Raw genomic sequence first — 26,497 nt, forward strand, 5'->3', positions numbered from 1 at the left:
GACAGATGTTAATGTTGGATGTCTTTCTTAGTATCCACTTTATTTAATTTTTTTTTTTTGAAACAAGGTCTCTCACTGAACCTGGAGCACACTGAATGAGGTAGAGTTGGTGACCAGTGAGTTCCAGAGAGCCTCCTGTGTCTACCTGCCCAGGGCTGGGATTATAGTAGCATGCCACCATGCCTGGACTTTTATATGAGTGCTAGGCATCCAAACTCAGGTCAGCATGCCTGCAGGGCAAAAGCTGTCTCCCCAGTGACAGAATAAAGCACTTTATATGGGGGGAATATTTTTGCTGTTTTGAGTACCATAAAATATATCCACTGGAACAATGAAAACTCATGAAACCAATCACACCACATACAATGAATTGTAAGGAGAGTGAGTACAATGTAAAGAAACGTAAAGAATATTACATGAGCCGGGCAGTGGTGGCACATGCCTTTAATCCCAGTACTTGGGAAGCAAAGACAGGTAGATCTCTGAGAATTCCAGATCAGCCTAGTCTTCAGAGTGAGTTCCAGCACAGGCTCCAAAGCTATAGAGAAACCCTGTCTTGAAAAACTATATATATGCCCAGCCTAAGGGAAACATTAATAAACAAAAACAAAGTGCCATCTTATGTATTCATCAATCTCCATCTCTGTAGGATGCCCTATAATGTACAACTTCCATAAAAAAACAAACAGCACTTAAATTGTCCAAATAGCCAACACTTTCTTAAGTCATCTGTCATGCTTGGATCTCCAGTCCTGTTCCTCTTTTGTTGCTATTGACATTGGAATCATCAAAACAAATTTCTAACACTGAGTATCATTCTGACAGTGCTAGCTAGCATCACTTGCTGGCAATGTACAGAGATTATAGCACTCATTGAAAATAGCCCCAGAGAGAGAGCGCGCAGTATTCCCAGATGAAACCACACCCACACGAAATCTAGCTGCCACCTAAAGCAGTTGCCACAGGGGGATTCTTTCTTCTTTAAAACCTTTTCTCTCTGGTTAGGCAGATGGCTTTGCGGCTAAAATGCTTGTTTTGTAAATGTGAGGGCCTGAGTTTGGATGTCCAGCACTTATATAAAGATGGGCATATTACTGCATGTCTGTAAGCCTAGCTAGATGGAGGCCAGGTGTGGAGACAGGAGAATCATGGGACCTTGTGGGCCATTTAGTTTGCCATATGCAGCCATGAACAAGACATCATGTTTCAAGACGGGAGGGGAGGAATGACACTAGAGGTTGTCCTCTGCTCCACACATGTTAACATATGGGCATCCATGCACATATACAACTGTACACAGAAGGGAAACCAGGAGATGGGGGACAGAGAGGGAAGGGAGGGGGAGATTAAAAACAGTCTTTTCTCAGATGCTGCCACTACCCTTTACCAGAACATCTCAGAAGCAAGTGCTTTTCTAGCCAGCACGGAGAAGCGCTTACCAGAGATTCTCTTGGTTTTTCCACATTGGCTTTGGTTTTGATGTTTTTCTTTTGACTTCCTTGAGTGCTGACAGAGCCGCTGGTGAAACAGGAGCCCTGGGAGGTGCCCTCTAACATGCTCCTGCAGGAAACACCCTTTGATCCACTCTCTGTCTGGAGAGCTGCTTTCTTATCAACTCTGCAGGTAGAAAGTGATTCCTCTGATAAATTACATTGGCCGGTTTCAATCACACTCTTCTCCCCAGCCCTTTTATGTTTAAGGTAACCTCGGTGTGGCTCCTTGTCTTTAAACCTTCCAGTGGTAAGTGTTGCTCTCCAGCCTTGAACAAAAATAGCTTCAAGTATTTCACTAGGGTGTCAATTTAGATTTGCAAGGAGAATAACTTTTTCTAATTAATTTATTATGTGTGTGTGCATATACAAACAGGTTTGTGTGCGCTGCTGTGTACATAGCTAGCACGTGTGCGCACGTGCCCACATGCACAGCACACATGTGCATACGCGCGCGCGCGCGCGCGTGTGCGCACGCACACACACACAAAAGTTATATACTTCTTATGTGTTATTACCTAGGTGAGATCCACCTTGTGTTTACGATATAGACCATCGGCCTGAAACTTCCCAGCAGACTAGGCTGGCCGGCCAGAGAAGCCCAAGGTCTGTCTGCTTCTGCATCCTCTGAGATGGGATTCCAAGAATGTGTCACCATGCTTGGCTTTTGTTTATATGGATTCTGAAGATGGAGTTTAGGTCTTTGTGCTTGCAAGGCAAGCACATTACTGACTGAGACATCTCCCCATAGCCTCTATTTTATTTTTATAATTGCTTTTGGGGAGGGGCAGAATATAAAACACCAAAGGGTGACTGCTAAATACATTTCTGGCTTAAGATCTGCAGGGAAAGTAATTACTTTTGGAAAGTTCTAAGTATACATTTGCTCAGTGCGATCAATGAAAGCGGCATGCTTTCAAACGTGTGTGTAATTTTCTTCCATTTCATGCAACGTGGGTACATTCGTGGTCCCTGGTGTGGGCTGACTTGCTATCAACCTGGATGGAACTCACCATTCTTTAATTTCAAAGACCATTGGCTTGGTTAAAGAAGGAACATGAACTAAATTATCATTTTATCACTAACTTTTATTTCACTGTTTAAATTATAGCTAATGTATAAGAGCCTAGACTATCTGTGTGTATGGAGACTATGCTTGGCTGGCATTTAATGATTAGTAAGTACACAGCTCTGCTTGGGTTGGGGGAGCAAGGGGACCCCTAGACATTGCCCTTTTCTGTTCCAGTGTGTTACCTGTTTAGGAGTTCTGTCATGAAGGCATCTTTTGTTGAGCACACAGAAGGGCTGAGTCTATTTCTTGGCTCCAACTTCATTTCATTGTACGTGTCTTGCGATGCTTTGAGATTATGTATGGCTTGCAAACCATCGTCTGAACTCCGCCCATCTGCCTCCTTGATGACCCTATTCAGGTCGCTCTCTGTATTGGACTGCACTTCTGCTTTCTTCTTTTCTTTTTTCCTCTCTGATTTTAGTTTCATATCTTTCTTTTCCACTTTACTTTTGGACGCCTCCGTTCTCCTGCTACTGAGAGCTGGAAGTCTGCTCTTCCGAAAACCAAACCAGCTGGTGAACGAAGGCCCTGCCCTGGGCTTCCCTTCCACAGAGGCAGGCTTTGTCTGTGCTTGGCCCTTTTCCACATTCTCCTGAATGCACAACATGACCTTTTCTTCAATGGAGGGTGAGAGGGGGGCTCCTGGGCTCATGATACTAGGCCCAGTTGGGGAAGCCTCTGGATGGCGTCCAGAACTTTCTAGCTCGGATATCCCACTTGTTTCTAAGCTGCTTGTATGCTGCATCCTCCCTGGGATTTGCAGGGACTGAGGGCAGTCTGACGGAGTGGATGGATGCCTGTGGTGGTCACTGCTAGATTGCTCATGTACTGCATCCATCCCAGGACATTCTTCCTGGTCACAGATCTGTTCATCTTCCACTCCAGGGGTGGTGAGTCCTTCTGGCCTTGTGAGCATCCTCAAAGGTAACTTGCTTGGGCTTCCATGCTGGCTGCTAGAACTTCCTGTGCTACAGAGGGAACTCTGCCTGGAAAACGATTGTCCCACGGGCCTTCCCACAACGGGAAGGTTATCAGATGTTGAGACACAGGTGCTCTTGCTTGGGGACCCTTCCAGGGAGACGTGCCTGGTGAGGGAATTGCCTCTGTCAGCCGTGTTGGTAATGATCTGAGTTCGAATCTTGCCTGGGCCTTCTGTTGGGGCAGTGGAGGGCTTGTCTCCCAAGTGCATGCAGAAACTCTGGCTCCGAGCTTTGGCTCCATTCATGCCTAGAGCTGGCTTTAGGTGTGGCTTGCTGGAGGAGAAGGATCTTTTTACCCATGTGCTCTCCAACCCATCCCTTCCATCAGCTTTGGAGATTCCACTTTCTGATGACTCTGGCAATGTTGACTCTAAGGGAAACACTCCTGGTAAACTGTCCAGACCTCGTGGACCTAGCAAGGCTATTATTTTCTCATCTCCTGAGGCCTCCAGGCTTTCTGGATCTCTGGAGTCTTCTGGATTAGGCTTGTTGGAAGTCACAGAACTTCTAGAAGCTTCATTTAAACTGTCTTTTTCTTGCTTCCCTGGCACCATGGACATTTTCCTGAGCAATTGAGGAGACTTCATGAGAACTTTGAGTCCTACTGGGAGGCGAGTTTTCGGTCCTTTCTCGGGAGGGTTTTGACGGCTTTGTGATGTGTCCTGGTTTCTGCAGGATGAGGAAGATGGGGAGGGACTGTTAACCTGAGGTATCAAGGACTCATTCATCCCTGAGAAGGAAGGCCTGTGGGGGGGTACCATAGAGCTGTCACTTGATGGTCCTTTGCGCCCTGGAGACAGGCTTTTCGAGGATGCTACCTCTAGCAGTTCATGGCTTGAAGGACAAGTCTTGGGTGCCTGTAACTCTGTGTCTGTGTGTGGGGTTCCCAGTGCTTGGTGAGGGTGAGGTTTGGGGATGCCTCTCTTTGGAGAGACCTTTGGAGGCCCTGGAGCCATCGCAGGAAATGAGCTGGAGGGTGAGTGCACCGCCGCGTCTGGAGCAGGAGGATCTGGAGGGAAGGCAGGCCTTTTGGAGGCCACAGAAGGGTTCTTCTTCTGCAGGTCTGCCATAGCTGGACTGGAAGAGATGACAGGAGCAGAGGCTCCTTTCAAAGGTGGGGATTTAAACCCTGCACTTACAGGGTCTCTAGGGACCCTGGTCTCAGGTTTGGCAGGTGATGGCAGTGGGGGATAGTCATAACTGGGTCTGACCAGGAGGGAGACTGACCTCCCTGGAGGGGGTGGAGGGGAGGGGGACGTCACTCTTGTCTCTGGCCCAGAGCCACAGCGTTTGGCCTTCATAGGGGATTCACCATTGCCACCCCTCCCCATGAGATGTTGAGACGGGATCCCTGGAGCCTGACTCTTGGGACACTGAACCCAATTCTTACTGGAAATTTTGGGGACATGAGGAAGCTGGGTAGGGTGTTTCGGAATGTGTGATTCTGGTTGTCCGTCACAGAGAGAACCAGCGCTCTCGGTCTTTTTGCAGTGTGGAAGTTTCCCTGGAGGGGATGCTGGTGTTTTTTCAAGAGTCACTAGACCACTGGAGGGGACTAGCGTGGCTGGCACAGACTCCACCAGTTTTGATTTCTGAGACGAAGACTTGCCTCTGGAAGGAATTTTTGTCAAACCCGGCTGTGCATAAACACCCATGTTTGCTCCAGGTCTAGAATTACTCTGCCAGGCTACACCTTTTGTTGGTTTGGTGAGCTTTGGTCGTGGGGAATTTTGAGTTACTATAGTCCGAGGGCCAAAGGAGTCAGTCAGAGCTGTGGGGACTCTGTTCTCGTCTTTCGGAATGTTTTTCTCAGGTTCCTCTTCGGGCCTCTTCCGAAAAGGAGAGTCTCTTGCTGAGGTGGCTCCTGGCTGTAAATGAGTAATTCCCTGAGGTGAAAGTTGAGTGAGTTCTGAGGGCTCAGCAGGGGCTACGTTGATGGAAACTTCATCCCTGGTCACAGTGACAACTCCAGTCTGACAGGAGCTGAATTCGACGGGCTCTCCATTTTCTGCATCAAATAAGACTGTGACACATTCTTCTGAAGAGGTCCTCTTGACAACCCTTTGCTGCCTGATGAAGCTGAATGTCTTTGGCCTTGTCTCTAAGTTGGTGAGACACACTTCTTCCTCCACATCACGAGAGCCACATTCAGACTTTCCAGATCCCACATCTAGGTTCTCCATGGACTGGTCAGTGTCCCCGGTCAACGACAGGTCTGAAGGGCTTCTCTCTTCACTGCTAGCTATGTGCAACTCATTTAAGGTCTCATTGTCATCAGTGTCTGAAAGCTGAAGGTTCAAGGCCACACAGCCACGACCTTGGCTGCATGGGTCACTGCATTGTACCCAGGGCAGGTGCATGCTGGGGTATAGCTTTCTCTCCAAGGGACAATGGCTAGCACAACGAACTAGCCTTTCAGGCGTTTCTCTTGTATAAACTGAGGCTGTACCTTCTGAAAAGTGTCTTCGACCATGTGGTTCCCAGCTAAATAGACTGTCTGAAACACTGTGGGTTAATTTACTGCCCTGCATCCTGCAGCCAAGGTTTGGAATTGCTTGTGGCAAAGCTGAGGGTAGGGAGTCTTCATCTGCATTCTCATGACAATTTGCATCATAGATGAAGGAATGATGGAGATCCTTGCAGGGGATCCCCATGCCAGGTGGTTGGCAGGGGGAATACTCCTTGAGGCTGCTATTTTTAATTCCCGGAGAATAGATCCCTTCATTGGAGTTCATGCAATCTTTATAACCCCATTTGGTTATCACTGAAGGTGGTTCAAGTAACACTTTCCGCTTCTGCTTCTGTAGCTTTCTCAGCCCTTCCAAAATGTGGTTCTCTTTGATACGGGTTGGAGGTAGTTCATCTGTAGGGCTGGCAAAGCCACTTGGGAGTGAAGAATCGATACTTAGTCTTTTGTCCCAGTTCTGTGATGATTGCTATGAAAGAAAAATAGATATCAGAGATGACTGAACCAAACAGATATCAAATAAACAAAGGAAAAGCCCCTCAGTAGATTTAATTTGTAGAAGTGGGTGATACATATTCACATGTAAACACAGTTTGTACGATGCTAACCACGCAGTAAACATTGATTCTGCAAGACCCGGCACTAAGCAGCTTGGTGAAATAAGAAAATGGAATGTAAGAACTATACCTTTAGGGGTAGAAGACTCAACTGGAGTGGGGGGGCCTTTATCACAGCTGACACTATGTCAAGAAAGTAAGTATGAGAAGTGGGAATAGGGTAGCTATTCTAGAGGTTCATGGGAAGACCCATGGGTCTACCTGGAAAGATGGTGAAAGGTATACTGGAAAGCCATTTGACTTTTATTTATTTATTATTTTTAACTTAACTAGTCTTTGAATGACACGTGGGCTTATCTAACATTCTAAGTGAGGAAATGTCTTCCAGGTGGAAGAAACAGAATGTTCAAGGACACAAGTCAGGAAAGCATGCTCAAGCCAAGGAATTGTCAGAAGACAGTATAGCCTCATTGTAGGGAGTCCAGGCACAGCAGAGGAAGGAACCAGGAGAGGAATTAATTCAGTGTTCCACTCCAACATTTGATAGTTCTGTGAATGTCTAGGAATGGTGTCTGAAGTTATCAAGTGTACCTGCATGCAAAAGTATGCAAATGTACGCATATCTATCTGACTAAGTGGGCATTAGCAGCCCCTCCCCTGTGGCAGCTACTCTACCACTGATGTTAGCAGTGCCCTCAAACCTTCCTGAATGCCAGCCTTAGTTTCAAAAAGTGGATGAGAAAGGAAAGGTGGTATTCCCCCCATTTGTACTTTTTTTCTCACAGCATTGGTAACCAGATGCAGAGAAGCAAAGGAGGAAACTAAAGTGCACTGAGCACCTACTGTATACCAACCACTGGGATGTTGCTTTATCTGCATCTTCAGACCACCACAAGAGAGACACCATTATTACCCTTTCATTTCGTTGTGGTTCAGAAAGCCTGTTCTGTGACAGGTCTCAGAGATAGAAGATTTGGAGCAAACATTTGGACTCAGCTTTTTACTTTTATTTTTCCTTTAACCCTGTTAAATCTGTTTCCATTCCAAGGTGGCAAGGGTAGAATATGAACTTGGGTTGCCAGCTCTGATGTCTGTACTCTTTATCTGGATGCTGTATTGTTGCATCTAGCTTAACGTCTATTCTCCCTTCCATATTAGATGCTGTTAAACAGAAGTCATGGGATTTCTTAGCAGTGTCCAATGGTACTGCAGCGTTTATTTAAATAAGAAAGTAGCACACTGGAACACTGAGCAGCTGACCTACTTGAGAAATCATAATTTTGTTTTAAATCACATGTATGTGTGTATGTGTCTGTGGGTGGGTGTGTGCACATGAGTATGGGTACTCATAGGGGTCAGAAGAGGGTATTAGAGTCCCTGGAGCTGCTGGTTGTGAGCTGTCCAATGTAGCTGATGGGAACCGAACTGGGCTCTTCTGCAAGAGCAGTGTACATGCTTTATCACCAAGCCATCTCTCCAGCCCTGCTGGGGACCTTTCCACATGACCAATGGTGGATGACTTTAGGAACAAATGTGGCTATTTCAGAGGATCACTATTCCAGCTACCCTCTGCCAAGAAGTCTGAATATCAAACTCAATGCAGACATTCAAAAGTACCAGTAACTGCCATCAGAACCTGAGCTGTTGTATAAGCTGTGGACACTGGGTTATATCTAAGCCATTTTCAAGAAATTTACTCTTGTTATCTCCAGCACACACACTTATTTGTCTTGAAGTCCAATTATTTATTCTCTTCAGCAAACCCTCCAGTGCCCGGAGCTTCTGGGGACAGATGTGATTTGCTGATACCGCCCTTTCCCTCTTGGAGTTCTGTTCTTTAACTTTAGGAAATTGCACCATTCAAAGCTCCGTTGGAGGTCAGAGGAAATCCCGTCAGGGATCTGGGGTATTCTAGACGGAACAGAGAATGGGCTTGCACGGTTTGTACTTCTGCGATTCCCCATGGTCCCGAGAGTCACAGTAATAGCAGGAGCAAGAAAACAGGGGCCTGCAAGAACTTGACAGTGGCAGACCTGTTTAGCACACCGGAGGCACGCTCAGCTCCTGCCCACCCCCTCTTCCCTTCCATACAGAGCTTGCTGGTGCTGGATTTTAATAAACCACTAAAGCCAGAGGCTGGAATGACCTGCTGAGATAAACCACGCCCTTAAGTCTTCCATGGGAGGCTACAGTGGCAGGTGAGCTGAGAAAAGTTTGGACCAATCTTGAAAACTGGCAGGGGAACATGAGCAGGAACATGAAAACATGGGAGGTCCATTTCCTGAAATTGCTACATTCTTTGTTCAACAAAATTGGACAAGATCTTTAGAGAGCCGCACAGAAGACTGAAGGGTGCTTCTGACAAGCTAGGGGCAAGGTTTAACGTCCTTAGTACCTTTCTATCTCTTGGCAGGGAAATAGTAACTCTTAATTTATTTTTAGTAGAAGGGATTGTTGGAATAACTCCATGCCGAGAACAGGCGTAACTCCTCTATGTGTAAGGATGACTCAACATGGCCAGGATAACAGAACCATTAACAGTGAAGTTTCTAGAATAGAACTAATGCCTGGTTTCACCATGCACTACCATGTTCTGGGGTCAGCTATTTACATTCTCAGGTCCTTTGTTTTCTAACCTGGAAACTGGGGACAACCGGGGCTGGAGACTCTCAGTCAGCGAAGGACTTGCATGTACATACGAGGACCTGAGTTTGATTCCCCAGACCCACTTCAAAAAACACCAAGCATGGAGGCATGTTCTTAGAATCCCAGCACAGGTGAGTCAGAGCCAGGCAGAGTCCTGGGGCTTGCTGCAGCCAAACAGCCAAGCTGAACTGCCTGTAAGTTCCAGCCACACAGAGGGACCGTGCGTCAAAAGAACTTGGATGACATCAAGGAAATGATAACTGAGGTTGATTTCCACACACACATACTCACACACACAGATACACATACATGCACACACACTACATACACACACCACACATACCACACACAAACACACTCACACACACAGATACACATACATACACACACACACACACACTTACACACAGATACACATACATACACACACCACACATACCACATACAAACACACTCACACACACAGACATACACACATACCACACACACAAACACACACAGACACACACACACTCATATACATATACATACATACACGCCACACACACACCATACACACACACATACACACACACTCACACTCGACACACACACAGACACCCACACTCACACACACATATATACACACACACCACACACACACCACACACACACCACACACACACCACACACACAGACACACACAGACACCCCACACACACACACCTGTACTCACATATATGCAGCATGCACAAATGCATATATACACAGGTGGGGCAAACTGAACCTTAAATATGTTATGAGCATTAAATAAGTTAATATTTTTACAGTACTTTTAAGAGTGAGTCACACAAGTGGGTCCAGGACCTAACAGTAATGTACAAACTGGCTGAGTGAAGCCCGTTCTCTATGTAGAGATACCTTGCCCAGCATAGGCACAGGGGTTTGGGGGTAGAGAGGCGCCTTGGTCCTTCCTCAACTGGATAATGGGACATACGTAGGAGACTTCCTATGGGAGGCCTTACCCTCTCTGAAGGAGCAAATTGGAGGTGGGGGGTGAGGGAGTGGGAAGAGAGAAGGGAAAGGCGTTGTTGTCTGGCTGCAGCTGAGAGCGATGAAACACGTACTACAAAACTCAACAAACCTGCGTGGGGTTTACTGGGGGAAGGGAGCAAAGGGAGGGGCGGGTGTCGGTCAACCAGAAACAGGGATGAAGCTGCAGCAAAACAACAGGGGCGCCTGGGTTTGGAATATAAAGGATACATTTAGAAAAAGGAGCATAAGCTACTGCACTTTGAATAGAACGTTTACTTTTTTTTTTTTTTTTTTTTTTTAAGAGTGGGCCACACATGGTAGAGTAACCAAATCTATAAGAGGCAGATTTCCCTGCTGAGACAGGCCAGTGAATTTCAGACAAGCTTTTCTTTCTGTTTCTACAACAAATGATATTTAAAAAACAGTTGTGAGCTCCAAAAAGCTATTACTCGCACATTTATTATTATATAATTTAACAATGTGTTCCTGTTCAGAATCCTGTGATTTATTATGTAAGTTAATACTAAACGAACACCTGACACCAGGTATAAACTGCAGAAATTCTACAACTAATGTAACTTTAAAATGTCTCAAGGGTCCAGGCAGAGCTAGCTGGGGCCCTGAAAACTAAAAGTGCATGTTGTGAGCTGTCACAGGCTGTAAACTGTCACAGGCACACCGGATTCTGGCTGCGTGGCCATCCGAGTGTCCCTGGAGGATCTTAAGCATTTTCCCCCTCCTGTTTCAGGGGAAAGATTGCCTTTGTATATCAAACACTGCCCTGATTAAAAGAATGCCCCCAATTACTTTTCAGATGGGTAGGTATAATTTCCAGATGGTTCCTGTCATGCAACCATGAGGACTCAAATTTGATCCCTAGAACCTAAGTAAACAAGTTGGGCGTGGTCATGGGGACGTTTAATCCCAGTACTATCAAGGCAGATACAGGTGGGTCCCTGGGGCTTAGCCTACTCCCAGAGTCCTAATCAATTCGAGGTCCTGACTCAAATTAAAAAGGAAAAAGAAAAATGAAAGAAGGACAGATCAGAAGACTCCCAAGGAACTAGAGACAAACACGCACATATATACACATACCTACATAGACACACATAAGATTAAAGGAAGTTCAGGGCCATTGCAGAGGGGGGTGGGGGAAACAGTGTGAGAAGAGGCTGGGAAAGAACTTTGCAGCAGTTAAGAGCACTAGCTGCTCTTTCAGAGGACTCAAGTTCAGCTTCCAGTACCCACATTCAGGGGAGGATCTCATACCCACCCATAACTCTCGTCACAAGGGGTCTGATGCCCTCTCCTAGCCTCTGTAACTAAAAATAAGTGCATATGCGCACATGCACTGGAGCATGTACACATGCACACACACACACACACACACACACACACACACACACACACACACACACACAAATCCGTAAAGAGACAAAGTGAGAATAGAAGGGGGCATGGGCACCAATAACTTTCAGGGACACAATGAGGTAAGAAAAGCTCCCTGACCACAATCTCAGCCTGCTTTGCCAGGGCCGTGTCAATCATTATTCAGTGCTCTGAACTACTCCTTGTGTGAGCAATTTACATAATTCCGCTGGCTCTCTGCTTTGCATTAGAAGCCCAAGTCTATAGGAATAGCCTCAAAATGCAAGCTGGAAATCTTTTTTCAGAGCTCTGGTTCAGCAGATGACAGAGTTACTCCCTCACCAGTAGATTCTATGAGTTCTGGAGTTTTCTTGGTTTCCAAACTGCTGAATGTATGGCTGAAACTCATCCAAACTGTAGGAAAGTCACCCCTGAATACTGAGATTTGCAGTTTCCACCCTGGTGTACTTTGCTTTCATCTAACTTTGGGGAGCTGCTAAGAGCTATACTGAAACATTTGGCTTGTTCCAACAGGCAAGGACGTTTGCTCAGACGTTTCTGTACCCTGTGAGCTCCCTGCAGATAGGAGGGACTGTCTCACATGGAAAAGGGCTAAGGAGATTGCTTGGTCAGCAAAGTGCTTGACATCTAAGGATGATAACAAGAACTTGAGATCAGAGCCCCAGAAGCAACACAAAAAGCTGGGGGTGCAATTTCAGTGATGAAGAGGCAAAGGTAAGCGGAACCCTGGGGCTCACCGGCCAGCCAGAGTAGCTAAATTGCTAAGTTCAAGTTTTACACCAGAGACAGACTGTGTCTCAAACAACAACACGGACAGGATTCTCTCTCTATCTCTCTCTCCCGTCTGAGGCTGACTTGCCTGATGGGAGACTTACCCGTTTCCCAATGAGCTTCTGGTCATGCCATGTGTAGGAGGAACCACTGGAGAGCTCGCTGCAGGTGCTGGACAGCGACAGCTCACTGCTGCTGCAGCTGTTTCCAGGACAGAGGTGATCAGGGATGACTCCCCCTGGGCCAGCGTGCTTCAGGGCAGGGGTTCCCGATTTCGAATTCTGGAGATGTTCCTGTAAAAGCAGGACAGGGCAAAGACTTGGCTTCAGATGAGGGAAGCAAGCACCCAGGGTACTTAGAGTAAGTGGCTAGAAGCTCAGCCTCCACAGCCAAGCAGACCTTAGGCTCAGATCTTGGCTCTGCCGTGTGTGCGTGTGCGCACATGTGTGCGCATACGCATATGTTAGAGGATGTACATGGGGAGAGTTATATAAGTATGTGTATGCCCAAGCATGTAGAGATAAAAGGACAACCTCAGGCTGTTAGTCCTTGAGAGACTGTTTAAAGAGTCTTTCATTGGTCTAGAAGTTACCAAGTAGACGATGCTGTCTGGTAAATGAGTCCCAGGGACTCATTTCTGTTTCCTCACCATGGAGATTACAAGCATGCACCAAGATGCCTTGTTTTTAATTTTTTTTTTTTTTATGTGAATCTTAGGAATCAAACTCGGGACTTCAGGTTTGCAAGGCAAGTGCTTTACCCACCCAGCTAAGCCCCACCTCCATCCCTCAGGCACGCTTCTTCTTGTGTGGCTCCAGGGAAACTGTTTAGCTTTGCCAGCCACATTTCCCCTTTTAAAATGAACTGCAACAATATGTATGGCCAAGCATAAATGATTATCGCAAGGGTGGGACGAGGTTCTACAGCTGCCACAGCATGATATGAGGTTCTAGCCATGAAGCACATAGCTAGCGTCTGATTTGCAGAAGGTGCTCAGCTTATTTTATACTACCATCACTATCACAACACTAGGTTCTAGTTTTATCCAACCACACTGTAAGAGATCAATAGCAAATCAAGGCTGGGGTCAGGGTGTATAGCGGTGGGAGAATATATGAGGTCCAGGGTTCAATCTCCTGTTTGCAGAGCAAAACAAAAACAACATATGCTCCGGATGGAAGAAGACACATTCTTGATGATGGGGTTCAAGAGCATCAGCATTAGGATTTAATTTACTTAACTGTCCAGCTCAGGTTATACACTGCTACGCACTTTGCAGTCTTGTGCTTATTTCTCTCAACGGACTCATTTGCAGAGTGGGCAGCTCTACCATATCACTCCAAGGTTCCCCTGTGGTTGGGAGGTTATTCAAAGTCAGTTATCATATACACTCAAGTCTACCTGTGCAGCCTTGTAAGAGACCACATGCGGTAGGCACAAAGCACAGGGGGTCACAAATCTCCACTATAGATCATTGCAGGACTCTTTCTGTCTGCTTGGCTGTGAGAAGGATAACAACTCCCATAGCTCACAGGTAGGGACCTCATGAGAAGACCCATGTGGTTAGAATTCTTGGGAGCCTACTTAAAGCACAATCAACAGAGTGGCAAACACCCATGTGCATCTCGACAGCCACCTTGCAGGTGTAATAGACGGAGCTCTGCAGACTGGACAGGCTAAATTAATTTAGCTTCCTGATGGAGAATAGGAGCTCTCTATTACCGTCTAATTCCAGCCTATCTTTAGAAAACCTTGTCTCTGAAGCTCTCCAGTAGGGAGCCATCTGTCTTTGTGTCACTTGCAGAGGTGTGAAGCCTCTTACTTATGCAATTTATTGACACTTTATGGGTGCCATTAGTACCCAAGTACTTATCACTGCCCTGCAAATGCAATTCTAAATGATGGTGAGAAATACCCCAGCCAGGACCCGGCAGGCAGCCATGATGGGAGAGTATGTGTGGTAAACCTTAAACTCTCACAGAGTACAGAGGGCACATTTAATTTGTTCGTTAATCGATAACTATAACACTCAATCAATTTCATCTGCCTTACTATAGATACTTTATTTTTGCTGCATAGCGATCTCTTTAAGTGATCTCTAAAAATGCCAAGAATTTTTAATATCTTGTTTCTCCCCACTGAAGTTTGGGGACTAAGTATCATGATAGGAGAAACATCTCAAGATCCATTTTTCAGGACCATCTACCGATGATGGCCTTATGTATTATTAGAAATAACATAAAGTAAGTCTATACTTGTTCCTTAACAGGTATCTATAGTCAGCCAACAGCTCTATTCCTTTTCTGCTGTCTTCAGATGAGGGAGGCTTTATACATGCCAGACTGGCCTTGTGTTCCCTATGTGGCCAAGTTTCTCCATTACTTTTCCTGTTGTGACAAAATGCTCTGACAAAAGTGACTTGGAAGGTAAAGAGGTCATTTGGCCTGATAGTTCCAGAAAGACACAGTCCATCATTGCAGGGAAGACATGGTGGGGGAAAGAAAAGGCTGGCTGGTCCTGCTCTTTCCATACTCAAGAAGCAGAGAATGGATGAGAGCAGTATGCAGGTACACTCCCTAGTGACTAACTTCCCAGTCTTACAAAACAGTGCCATGGGTTAGGGACTAATTGTTCAAACATGCAAGCCTTTGCGGGGGGGGGGGGGGCGGGACACTTCACATTTAAACCACAACACCAATGATGACTTTAAACTTCTGATTCTCCTACCTCTAGTTCGTGAGTGCTGGACTAAAGGTCATGTACCACTGTGTTCAGTGTGTATGCTACTGGAGATAAAACCCGGCACTTTGTGAATGCTAGGAAAGTCCTGTACCAACTGAAGCACATCCTTAGCCCTCAGTGGATGCATTCTGCAGGATAAGCTTGTATCAGTGCCTCTGCTAGCATAGACATGTAAAATTCAACCTACATAAAGTTCTGGAAACATCACAATAGCTTTCAGTTTTACATCAATGGTTAATGCTTCTCCATGTTTCTATTCTAGTCTTTCATATTTTGTCATGGGACAAACAAACTGGTGACAGTTGTTAATTGGAACTGCCCTTGCTCTTATAGATCCACTCAACCTCCAGGAAACAACCTAGTCTACAAATTGCCAGGTGCCCAAGAGGTAAACACCTCGAGTGGTTTACTGTACTCTGCATGGGTTCTGGTGACTTTGGTTTCTCCTGGGGTGCCACAGTTTAGTTGGGATTTCCTGTCTAGCAAAACCATACCTGTTTTGTACAGCTCAACTCAATGCCTAAACCCAGGAAAGCAGAAGCTCTCTTGCTCAGGCATATGCCTTTAGAGGTATATGAATTAACTGACAGGAAGCTAAAATGCAGAAAGCTTGAGCAAAAACTGCCAGCTCTCCCTTGGAGTTGACCTTGAGTGATGAGACAGATATTGTATAAGACACTAGAGGGGGTGGGGAAAGTAAGCCCACATCATGGGAAGCTGGCAGTAATGGGAGAGATTAAGCAAAGAGGTGTGTTAATACATGCATTCATACAGGGGATCTTGTTCAGCTGCAGGCTCTGATCTAGCAATTCCATGATAGGACTTCTGACTTGTGCAATAAAGTCTGTAAGAACTTGAAATTCCCTTCATCTTATAGAATTGAAGGTTCTCTCCCTTCAAACCCCCATCATACTGTCTATGATATGATGCCATAACTCTATTAATATTATGGAAAATGAAGGGAGTGAAGGTGGTCTCTCTTTAGCATCCTAGCATGATGCACACCGTGAGTAACTCCCCTACTGTTCTCCAATTTTGCAGCTGTAGCTGCAAGCCTACACCTCTCTTAATAAAGCCCACCTGAATTCTATGTCAGCGATTTCTGTGGACCCATCTTCATCTCTGACACTGGTGGATTTGAGAGTGGGTAGAACATATGTGTAGGCTGGTTAAAGAGGAATTATCCATAAAGAGTGGATAGAGCCAAATCTCCATTAGGGAAACTCCGTTCTTGCCACACTCTTGCCATTGATGGCTTAATTTAAAAGGCTTGTAGAATAGAATTCTGCTTCTATGACTGTAGAGTCGGCTTTCCTCTGATGTTTGTTGTTATGGGACAGCCTCTGTCTACTCTGATTAATAGCACTTGACTTCCGAGGCTAGTTCTGAGGTTTGAATCAGGAAGCTTCCATATAGCTCTCTGGATATGGGGGAAAAGTTACTTAACCCCTTTGTGTCCCAGTGTCCTTTTTGGTCAGTGGAGGTCACTGAGATGGCCGCTACACCAGGTAATTGTGAAGGCTAAGCAGTTTTCAGCATATGATGGACTCAAGAAATTCTATTATGCTATTATGAATTCGTGCACACACACACACACACACACACACACACACACACACACACACACACTGAGGCATTTCAACTAAACCATAAATTTACAACCACCTCCACCCCAAATAACCTTATTGTACATCTCTTGGGATCCCACTAGTATCTGATTTTTGCACGTAAGTTCTGAGATAACTGTATTAGACAATAATCCAAACTGGGTACAGAGTGTCCCTAAGGACAGCTGAGAGAAGCTTCTAGAAACACATACAGATAGACAACTCTCTTTGTCTTCCTTCCTGTGGCTCAGATATATTCCCCGTCATGCCCACATTTCATGCATCAGTTCCACCTCCTCTCCATTCTCTGCCTCCTGACTGTGGATGCCATGTACCCATCTACTGCTCATGCAGAGATGCCTGCTACCATAATGGAGTGCATCCTCTGGAACTGCGAGCCCAAGTGAACCATGCTGCCCTTAAGTTGCTTTTGTTAGGTATTTTGTTGCAACCACCAGACAAATAAGTAGGATTCCAAGATGAAATCTTAGCCATGTTACAGGATCCAGTAAGGGCCACACGGGGACCCACAGAACAGCACACATCCCACTGAGAAGAGTTGTCAACACATAATTATCAAATCCCATCCTTTGCTGAAAGGACATATTGGCTTCATTTACAACATTAACTTATATTCATCCATTTAATTGGAAAAAGGCATAGTTACTTTGCTACAAATGTGCCTTTCTCATTCTGTTCTGGACTAACTTGAAAGGTTTGTTGTTCTCTGATATTCTTATTATGATAAATACAATATAAAAGCTACAGTTTTAGTGTCATGATATATAGAAACATGGGGACTGAAGCAAAGAGTTTCTTTAATAAAAACTACACATTTGCAAGATTCATAATCTTAAGGTCACAGTATAGATCAGGGGCTGTGAGGTCTTTACAGATGTATAAAGTGACAGTATTTTACTTAAATGCCATTCCAATTTCATTTAAGGATATTTATACTGGCAACAGAATATATTGTTTACAACTGATATAACTATTTTGCAAAAGTAAAAGTCCAGCTATCCTGTTCATGTCATTTTTAAGCCTAATACTTTTCAGTATGCATGTATGTGGCTGTTGTGGTTTTTGATTTTTGTTTTGTTTTTTGTTTTTTAAGTGATTCTTTTCAGGCCAATGAGAGTAAAAGCCATGCTGTTAAGATTTTACCAAACAAGCACAGAGCTAACCCCAACTACAGGGGAAAAATGCAGAGCCAATGAATTTTTAAAAGTTCATACATAATATATCAAAAGAGTGGGAGAGATAATTTGAGACGTGGGCTTTAATAAAAAAAGCCCTTTGACCATTACTCAGAGACTTTGATATGTAATCAATACCCAAAAAGCTATCTTGGGGACAAAACCAAGATTTACGACACTTCTGCAGAGAGTGACACTTTCTGCTTATTCTATCAGCTAGGGAACATGTTATTGAATTTCAGAGAACACAGGAAAGGAAGGTGTTGCTATCTGCCTGGGGATGCTTGAGAGGTATATCTTGTGGTTTGCTTGTGACATTGGTGTTGATGGAAGGAAGAAAATAACCTAAACAATATTCCATGAATACAAGGGGGAAACTCACATGAAGCTCAATGTCTGCCCATGGTGCTGTCAAACTTTGGCTCTATCCTGCCTCTGAGAGTAAATCTCCGGATGAGAGGTCTATGACACGTGAGTAAAGTTTCAAAGGGAAACCAATCAGGGCTGTTTGGTAGCATTACTTTAATTCTATGTTTCAATATATGACTTTGGATAGAAAGATTTCTAAAGAGTTTGATATTTCCCATTAGGAGAAAACATGTTGGAGCCCATGCAAGTCTATTCTCACTTGTCTGAGTTCTCTCTGTGTGTTTGACATTTTTACAGACAATCACAATTTTACAGTCTGACAGTCTGCTTGACAAAATACTTAGAAGAAAATTAAAAAGATGCAGTGGGTTGGAGAGATGCTCAGTTAGTAAATTACTGCACTGCTAACATAAAAATCTGAGTCTCATCTCCAGGACTCATGTGAAATAGTCTGCCCAGGGAGGAGCACACAAACTGATTACCCAATACTGATGGTCAGTTCTAAAATCACACATAAACATATATATATACACACATATATATATCTGTATATGTACATATATAATTATATATTTATACCAATGAAAAGAATATCCAATATTTGAAAGGAAGAAAGGATGGGTATATGGGAAGAAAGATCTGTAGGGAGGAAAGGAAAGGAGAAGATGATATAATTGCATTATAATCTCAAAAAATAAAATAAACTTTTTAAAAAGACAGTGAGCTTTTATTGGTTTCTATAATTACAGAGCTGGAAAGAGGGAGTCAGGAGGAACACTGGGCCTTACTGGCAAGCCAGCCTAGCCTAATTGTTTATTTCCAGGACAGTAAGAAATTCTGCCACAAACAAACAAAACAGAAAACAAAACATCTCTTCTGTTGGGTTTCCCTCAAGGCTGACTTCTGACTTTCACACACACTCAGACATACACGACAGAAATAGTAGTTGGAATATAGATAAGCAATTGGAAAATCATATATATCCTAATATATGATGAGTGTGAAAATTAACCTTTGTTATTCTCACTATAAAAATAAAAGTAGTCACAAGTTTAATTTTATTATGTTCAGGCATGGTTGGAAATCTAAGCGATAATTATAAAAGTGACCTTATATCTAAACAGCACTGATCTTAGGAAATTTTCCTTTGGACACCTTTTATAACTGAAAGTCATCAGCATCATCCTGCTTGGGACAATTAATGTGAATAGGAAATAACTGCATCAGGGACCCGGGGATGCAGAAGATTCCGTGCATTAATACTTACATGCTATTCAATTATACAGTGAATAATTTATATCAGTTTTGTTTCAGAGACCTGGTACAGTGGAGATGTTTCACTATATTAATCTTTATACTAATTGCTAAGGCTTTCCAGTGGACACTAAATTTGATTTGTTTAATTGCAAATACAATAAAACCTATGATTTATGTGTCTTGTTTTTGCTAGGCTGGTGGCATTTTAAAAATGATCTCTATATCCTGGTTTGTCTTAGTTAAACTTTTATGATTTTAGACACCAAAAAATTCTAATGAAGTGAGTAAATAATGGACCAAAAGGACACACAGAGTGAACTTATTGTACAGAGAAGCTGATCCAAGGGCTGGGGAGCTAGCTCATGAAATGCTTGCAGCATAAGTGTGAAGTATTGAGAGGACATCCTCAGGACACTCTTACCTACAAATACACCACCCTGAATGAGCCCGATTTCATCTGATGTCAGAAGCTAAGCAGGGTAGGGCCTGGTTAGTACTTGGATGGCAGACAGACAGATAGAAAAATTGCCCTAGCGACTAGGAAATGCTAGGACCATTTGAGACTGCAGGATTGGTCTTGCAGGTCACTTTGTCCCAGCAAATTTGCCATGTTGTTATAGGAAATATACGTTCCACTAAAATTACTGTAATCTATCTGTTTCTATTATCAGAGTAAACTTCCATGAGAATCTTGGTTAGCTAGTCAATAAATCTTTGCAGGATGCCTCTTGAAAAATGTATACTGCAGCAGGGCTACACCTCATCCTAATACAATGGTAATGGTATTTCTTCCCTGTTCAAGGTAGACCAGTTGTCTTTATCAACGGTTTCAAAATCCTGTTGGCTTGTTTGTTTCACACCTGTGCACTTTTCCTCTCCATGTTATCTATAGAGGCGCTAAATGGCTAAGAAAATTCAAAGTTTCCAAGACTACTGAGACTCCAATAGGTAACTTGCACAATGATACTGCTTCTGCATGATTTTCGAAGTACCTCTCTCAATTTCTCTCTGAGCTCTAAGATTCCTGTGGGTAATGTTAGAATTTCCCTGATTGTTAGCTAATCAGAACTGTCATAGTGTATTATATTCAGTGAGTACCCAATTAATGCTCATTACAGTTCAAAAAGAAAAAGAAAAGAAAAAGATGTTCTTAGATTTTCTCCATCCATATAGAGGTTTAAGAGACTGAGAGAGTGCCAAACGAATTATATTTTTAAGACCTAAGGATACATTTATCAATATGCAAACAGTAGAAGCAGTTATGGGAAATGACATTAAACAAAAGAAATGGTGATTTTTTTGAGTGGTAGATCACGTGATTTGAGGGAAGAGTCCTCTGTAGATTAGATACCTGACTTCTCATTCATCTCATCACTGTGCTTCGCTCTTTCTTCTCAGATATATGAGGTCACCCTTTCACATACTGCATGAGTATGTATGTCAAAGTCTACCATCTTCAATGATGAATTGTTTCACTGGTTTTTATCCAACTGGTTAATTTATTCCTGTGAAAAAGGAACCTGTCTTATTTTCTCTTTCTGTTGCTTCAATAGAATACTTGGGCAAAAGTAACTTAAGGGAGAAAGTTTTGTTTGGTACACAGTTCCTGGGTATAGCCCATTATACTCAGGAGGGGGAAGTCAAAGCAATTGGAGTACACGTGCATGCGTGTGTGTGTGTGTGTGTGTGTGTGTGAGAGAGAGAGAGAGAGAGAGAGAGAGAGAGAGAGAGAGATACAGAAGCAAATATGTGTGATGATATGAGGTCAGCTACACATGCTAGCCTTCTCCTTCTACCTTGCTTAGGACAGGACTTCTTGTTCTGCACAGCCGACATCAGACCTTCCAGGCATTCTGTTATCTGCTTCTCATCTCTCTGTAGGAGGTCAGAGATCACAGATGTGTCCAGTTTTACATGGGTTCTGAGGATTCAAACTCAGGTCCTCCTGCATGCAAGGCAAGTGCTTTATGCGCTGAGCCACCTCCAGAACCCTCATGGAAAAATTAACTAAGGCCATTGTCTTGAAGATAATAAGCCAGAATGCCATAGTCCTAATTAGGGTCTACCTAATTAGATGAGAATTCTCTATCATAATTTAGATAGAGTGCATTTTCACTGTTAGTGTCAATCTGGATGCAATCTCTCACTTTGAATTTCAAATCTTTAACCCAAAATCCATAAAGTTCCTAAATACATTTTTAAAGATATAATGGGAGGTAAAGGCATGCTCTCTCTCTCTCTCTCTCTCTCTCTCTCTCTCTCTCTCTCACACACACACACACACACACACAGAGAGAGAGAGAGAGAGAGAGGCAGACACACAGACAGATCTACAAACACACACACACACACACACACACACACACACACACACACAAACAGACACATACACATATTCCTGCTTTGTTGACTTCCCCATCATTCTGGACTATATCCTGGAACTGTGAAGCTTTTTCCTCCTTCCTTCTTCCTTCCTTCCTTCCTTCCTCCCCCCTTCCTTCCTTTTTTTATTTTGCACCTGTTACCTGCTCTTGGTAATCAAGATCCCACTTGGCTTCAGAAATAGAGACTCCCAGCCCCATATCTCCAAGTTTCTAGAACAGAACAGGAAGAGCCTTAGGCTCAGATCCCTTCCTTGATCAGGACAGTCCCGTCCTCCCTTCTTGCTGGCTTGGCCCCAGTATATTAAAAGCATACCCTTTCTCTTCTGAGTTGATGAGTTCACCCACCATTTCATGGCACTCTTTTCCTGCTCTTGCTATTCACTATTCAGGACTGCACTGCAAACAACTCCATCTAAAAGGTGATCCATCTTAGACCCAGATGAATTCCCACCTAGATGGACTGCTCGCCTTCTTACTGTGACATGTTATCTGTTGTACACATTACTGGACCTGCACAATTCCTGTAACACTTCCTATCCTAGGTTCTATTATTCCCCAGAAGACAAGATTTTGAGAACAAAGATCTAGCTCTACATTTCTGCTTTCTCTCTGAGAAAGGGACTGGTTAGATGTCATAGAATCTTAACACTCCTATTTCTGGGAATACAGGTGGACTTCAATTCCCATTATTCTTTGCAAGTAGAGCTGGCAAGTAATATGTAGTTTTAACTCATGGAATATGAGCAAATGATGTTTACCTTATTTCTCTGTTTCAGGAACATCTCCTAAATGGTCCTCTCTCTCTCTCTCTCTCTCTCTCTCTCTCTCTCTCTCTCTCTCTCTCTCTCTCTCTGTGTGTGTGTGTGTGTGTGTGTAGTCAATCCACAAACAACAAACTGTTGTGTAGGTAATTTGTAATCGGAGGAGAGGCACTCTGGGACCAAAAATACCTCCACTGGGCTTTATGTGAGGAGGAACAATGCCTACCAGGCTTGAGCCATGACTCAATTGGGATTTATTTGTTGTCACAGATAACATTTACCTGGATGATATTGCCCTCATCTATAATAAACACTTGGTAATATGCAGGGTGGATATTCAATAAAAATGTACATGGGTACATGCTTTAGTTTCCTATCTGTTGCTATGATAAAAACACTCTTACCAAAACAATGCAGTAGAGGGGATGATTTATTTGGCTTATACTTCTAGGCCAGTATGCCTTGCTAACTGTATCACTTGTAGGCTTATGCTTAGCTATTTTTCCTGCTCAGGAAATAGTACTGCTCATAGTGTACTGGCCTCTCTTTCATCAATTAAGACAATCTCTTATAGAAATGTTCACAGACCAACTTGATAAAGACAATTACTCAGTGCTGACTATTTTTCATCAAATGATTTTAGGCTATTTCAAGCTGGCAGTTTTATATATGTATGTAGGTGCATATATGTATTGTACACATTTATATGCTTACACATAACTCTATCAGCAGAGCAACATGAGATCTTATGCTACAAATTGTGGCACTGTTTCAGTGAGATCAACAACAGTCGCTGTGTGCAGGAGTGGGGGTAGGGAAGTTCATGGAGTGCTAAGTTGTATCACAATTCACAGCCAAGACACACCCATCACACCAGCATAAAATACCAAGTGCAGACTCAAGAACCCAGAAAGATAAAGGCAGCTGCACATCAGCTCAGTATTTTCTTGGCACACATGAGTGCTTGCTTGCGTGCGTGCATGCATGTGTGTGTTTGTGCGTGCACTCGCGTGTGTGCAGTAGTTCTTAGGCAGCTAGCCCTATGCTCTGCACAGGTCTGCACCTGGAAGAGAAGGCTTAGGATTGTTCTCTTCAGTCTGTGCCAAGGACAGGCTGTCCTTTATTTGGTGGGATCAAGGTAAGTGCTCCCTTGAGAGTGGCAAGGACTGATTCTGCAGCTGTGTGGTTAATGATGACTGTGGAGAGTGGAGATGAGAGCCAGCAGAGCCAGGCTGGAGGGCTAGAGTTTTCCATTACGCTTCTCCCATTATTTACCATGTGCCGTTTCTCAGATGCTCACTGAAGTCTTATTGCATTTAACAGAATTCTGCCTCTAGGTTTGAGCTCAGTACATGATGATGTCTTAACTTCAAGGTAGTGATTACTAAGGCCAGGAAGACACCACGACTTTATTTAGTGGTGCAAGGTGAGGTCAAAGCTGAGCTCTTCATCTGAGAAGTCTGGGGAACAATGGGAGCTGTGCTAGATGAGCCATGGAAAGAAAATGATGAACAGCTTTTATTTTTACTTCCTCAAGTTTGGAAAGGGGGTGTGACACTTTCCCTGCCAGGACTTCAGAAGCTAACTTTAACTTTAGAGTAAAAACTAAAACAACGAAACAAAAGGATAATGTAGCTATGACTCCCATTTCCTACTTCATTCCTTAAGATAATTAATCTAACCATAAAATCATGTGCAAAATTTCCCTACTCTACTAAAAGGGTAGCATCTGGGGGCTGCAGAGATGGCCCAGCAGACACAGGCATGATGACCCAAGTCTTGATCTACATAAATATGCAGAAGGGCAGGCACAGAGTGCATGTCTGTAACCCCACAGCTGACCAGTGGCCATGGAGAGGATGACTTGCTGGCCAGTTAGTCTAGCTGAAATGGTGAGTGCCAAGATCAGTGAGAGAACCAGTGTGAAAAATAAGGTGGATATGCACAGAAGCTCTCATGCTCCTGCACACACACACACACACACACACACCAGTAAGAATAAAAATAAAAAAAAAATGATAGAGATGTAGCAGTGGGATATCTCCAACCAAAGTCATCCCAAGTGAGGTAACCCTGACCCAGAAAGACAAATATACTATGTACTCACTCATAAGTGGATACCAGCCATAAAGCAAAAGATACCCAGCCTACAATTCATAACCCCAGAGAAGCTAGAACCCTCTTCCAGAGGCAGATGGAAGCAGATGCAGAAATCCAGAGCTAACCATTGGACAGAGCTCCTGGAGTACAATCGAAGTGAGGGAGAAGCAGAGATTTGAACAAAGGAGAGAGAAATAGAGACACACAGAGAGACAGAGACACACACAGAGAGAAAGAGAGAGCATGCTGAGCACAGCCTTCACTCCTCTGCGCTCACTAAGGGGCACAATGTGCCCAGCTGCCCTCCACTCCCATCTCTTTGCTCTCTCAGCCGTGACAGCATGTACCCTCAATTCTGTGAGCCAAACTAGACTCTTTCTTGAGTTGCTTTGGCTAGGTATTTTGTCACAGCGATGAGGAAAGTAACTAAAAGGAAGCACACTGGAAGGTAGATAGGAAATTTAGGGGACCGAAGGGACTTCTTTGGATCTATCCACTCACCACTATTGTCATGTCTCAGCACCTGAGCCCTGCCAACTGTGTCTGTGTCTGTCCCTCACCTGTCCCCACCTCTGTATTACTGTTGGCTTCTCATTTGGACTTGGACTTGCCTGCTGTTCATCCTTCCTTATATCTAGTGACATGGATCTGGAGCTGATCTCTTTTTACAATCTTTTTACTTTCCCAATTTTAAAATTATAATCATCTCTCTCTCTCTCTCTCTCTCTCTCTCTCTCTGTGTGTGTGTGTGTGTGTGTGTGTGTGTGTGTGCCTTGTGGGTGAGCACACATGTGTCACAGTCCATATGTAGAAGTCAGGACGATTGGTCAGGAGTTGGTGCACTCCTGTAACCTCCTGGTCTACGGGATCTAACGTGGTGGTGAGTGCCCTCCTTCCCAGCTTCATGTTCTTACTGGCCTCTTGTCATTGCTGATTTCAGCTACAGTAAGTGAGCTTGCATTCACTTCAGAGAGCTGATCCCATCTCATAGCTCCAGCCATGCTTCTAGGAAGGCATTTCTAGTCCTCCAACCTATGCTGCTGCCATGCAGATGGTCCTGTGCAGTGCCCCCCCAATCCCACACAATGGGGGCAAACTTGGAGAGAGGTCTTTAGACATTCTCTGAGTACCTTTTCACACTGCCAACATCCTGAAGGAGCCTATTGTCTATATGAGGTATAACACAACTGTATGTTATGTTTAAGGGAAGTGTTTCCAATACGGCTATGAATTGGATGGAGCTTGACAGAGACACTTTGTTCTTTCTGTAGGGTAATAGAGCAATTTTCATAGTTATGTGTAAGAACTGCTCAAAGGAAGCTCAATAAAATTACCCCAAATAGCTTTGTCTGAGGAGTATAATTTCTGTATGGAAGTTTTACTTATCAAACAAACTTCCCACACACACACAAAGAAAGAAAGGAAGAAAGGAAGAAAGAACGAAACTAACAACAACAACAACACACACACACACACACACACACACACACACACCAGGACCCTTCACACTTTTGCCTCGCATGCTAGACTTATATTTTTGCCCTTCTCATGAATATGATTTTTACAAGTCCTTCTAAACTCCATCAAGAGTGATTGCTGTAGATTCTCAGGTTTGCATTTCATGCATTTAGTTCTAATGCATTAAGAATTTATTATAAAACTGAATATTTCATAACTTTATGTTATATAACAGAG

General features: G+C 43.8%; 1 protein-coding gene across 1 annotated transcript in view; it reads right to left on the minus strand.

Annotated features, from left to right (window-relative positions):
- Nucleotides 1-26,497, minus strand: part of Nckap5 (NCK associated protein 5) — an 806,966-nt gene that overhangs the window by 104,649 nt on the left and 675,820 nt on the right. The window contains exons 11-13 of the mRNA XM_051203949.1: nt 12,491-12,679; nt 2,745-6,478; nt 1,440-1,617 (exon numbers count right to left, since the gene is read on the minus strand). Of these exons, the coding sequence (XP_051059906.1) occupies nt 1,440-1,617; nt 2,745-6,478; nt 12,491-12,679 (4,101 nt within the window). The remainder of the gene's footprint in view (nt 1-1,439; nt 1,618-2,744; nt 6,479-12,490; nt 12,680-26,497) is intronic.

The sequence above is a fragment of the Phodopus roborovskii genome, unplaced genomic scaffold, assembly GCF_943737965.1.
Source record: "Phodopus roborovskii unplaced genomic scaffold, PHOROB, whole genome shotgun sequence".
NCBI classification, from domain to species: Eukaryota; Metazoa; Chordata; class Mammalia; order Rodentia; family Cricetidae; genus Phodopus; species Phodopus roborovskii.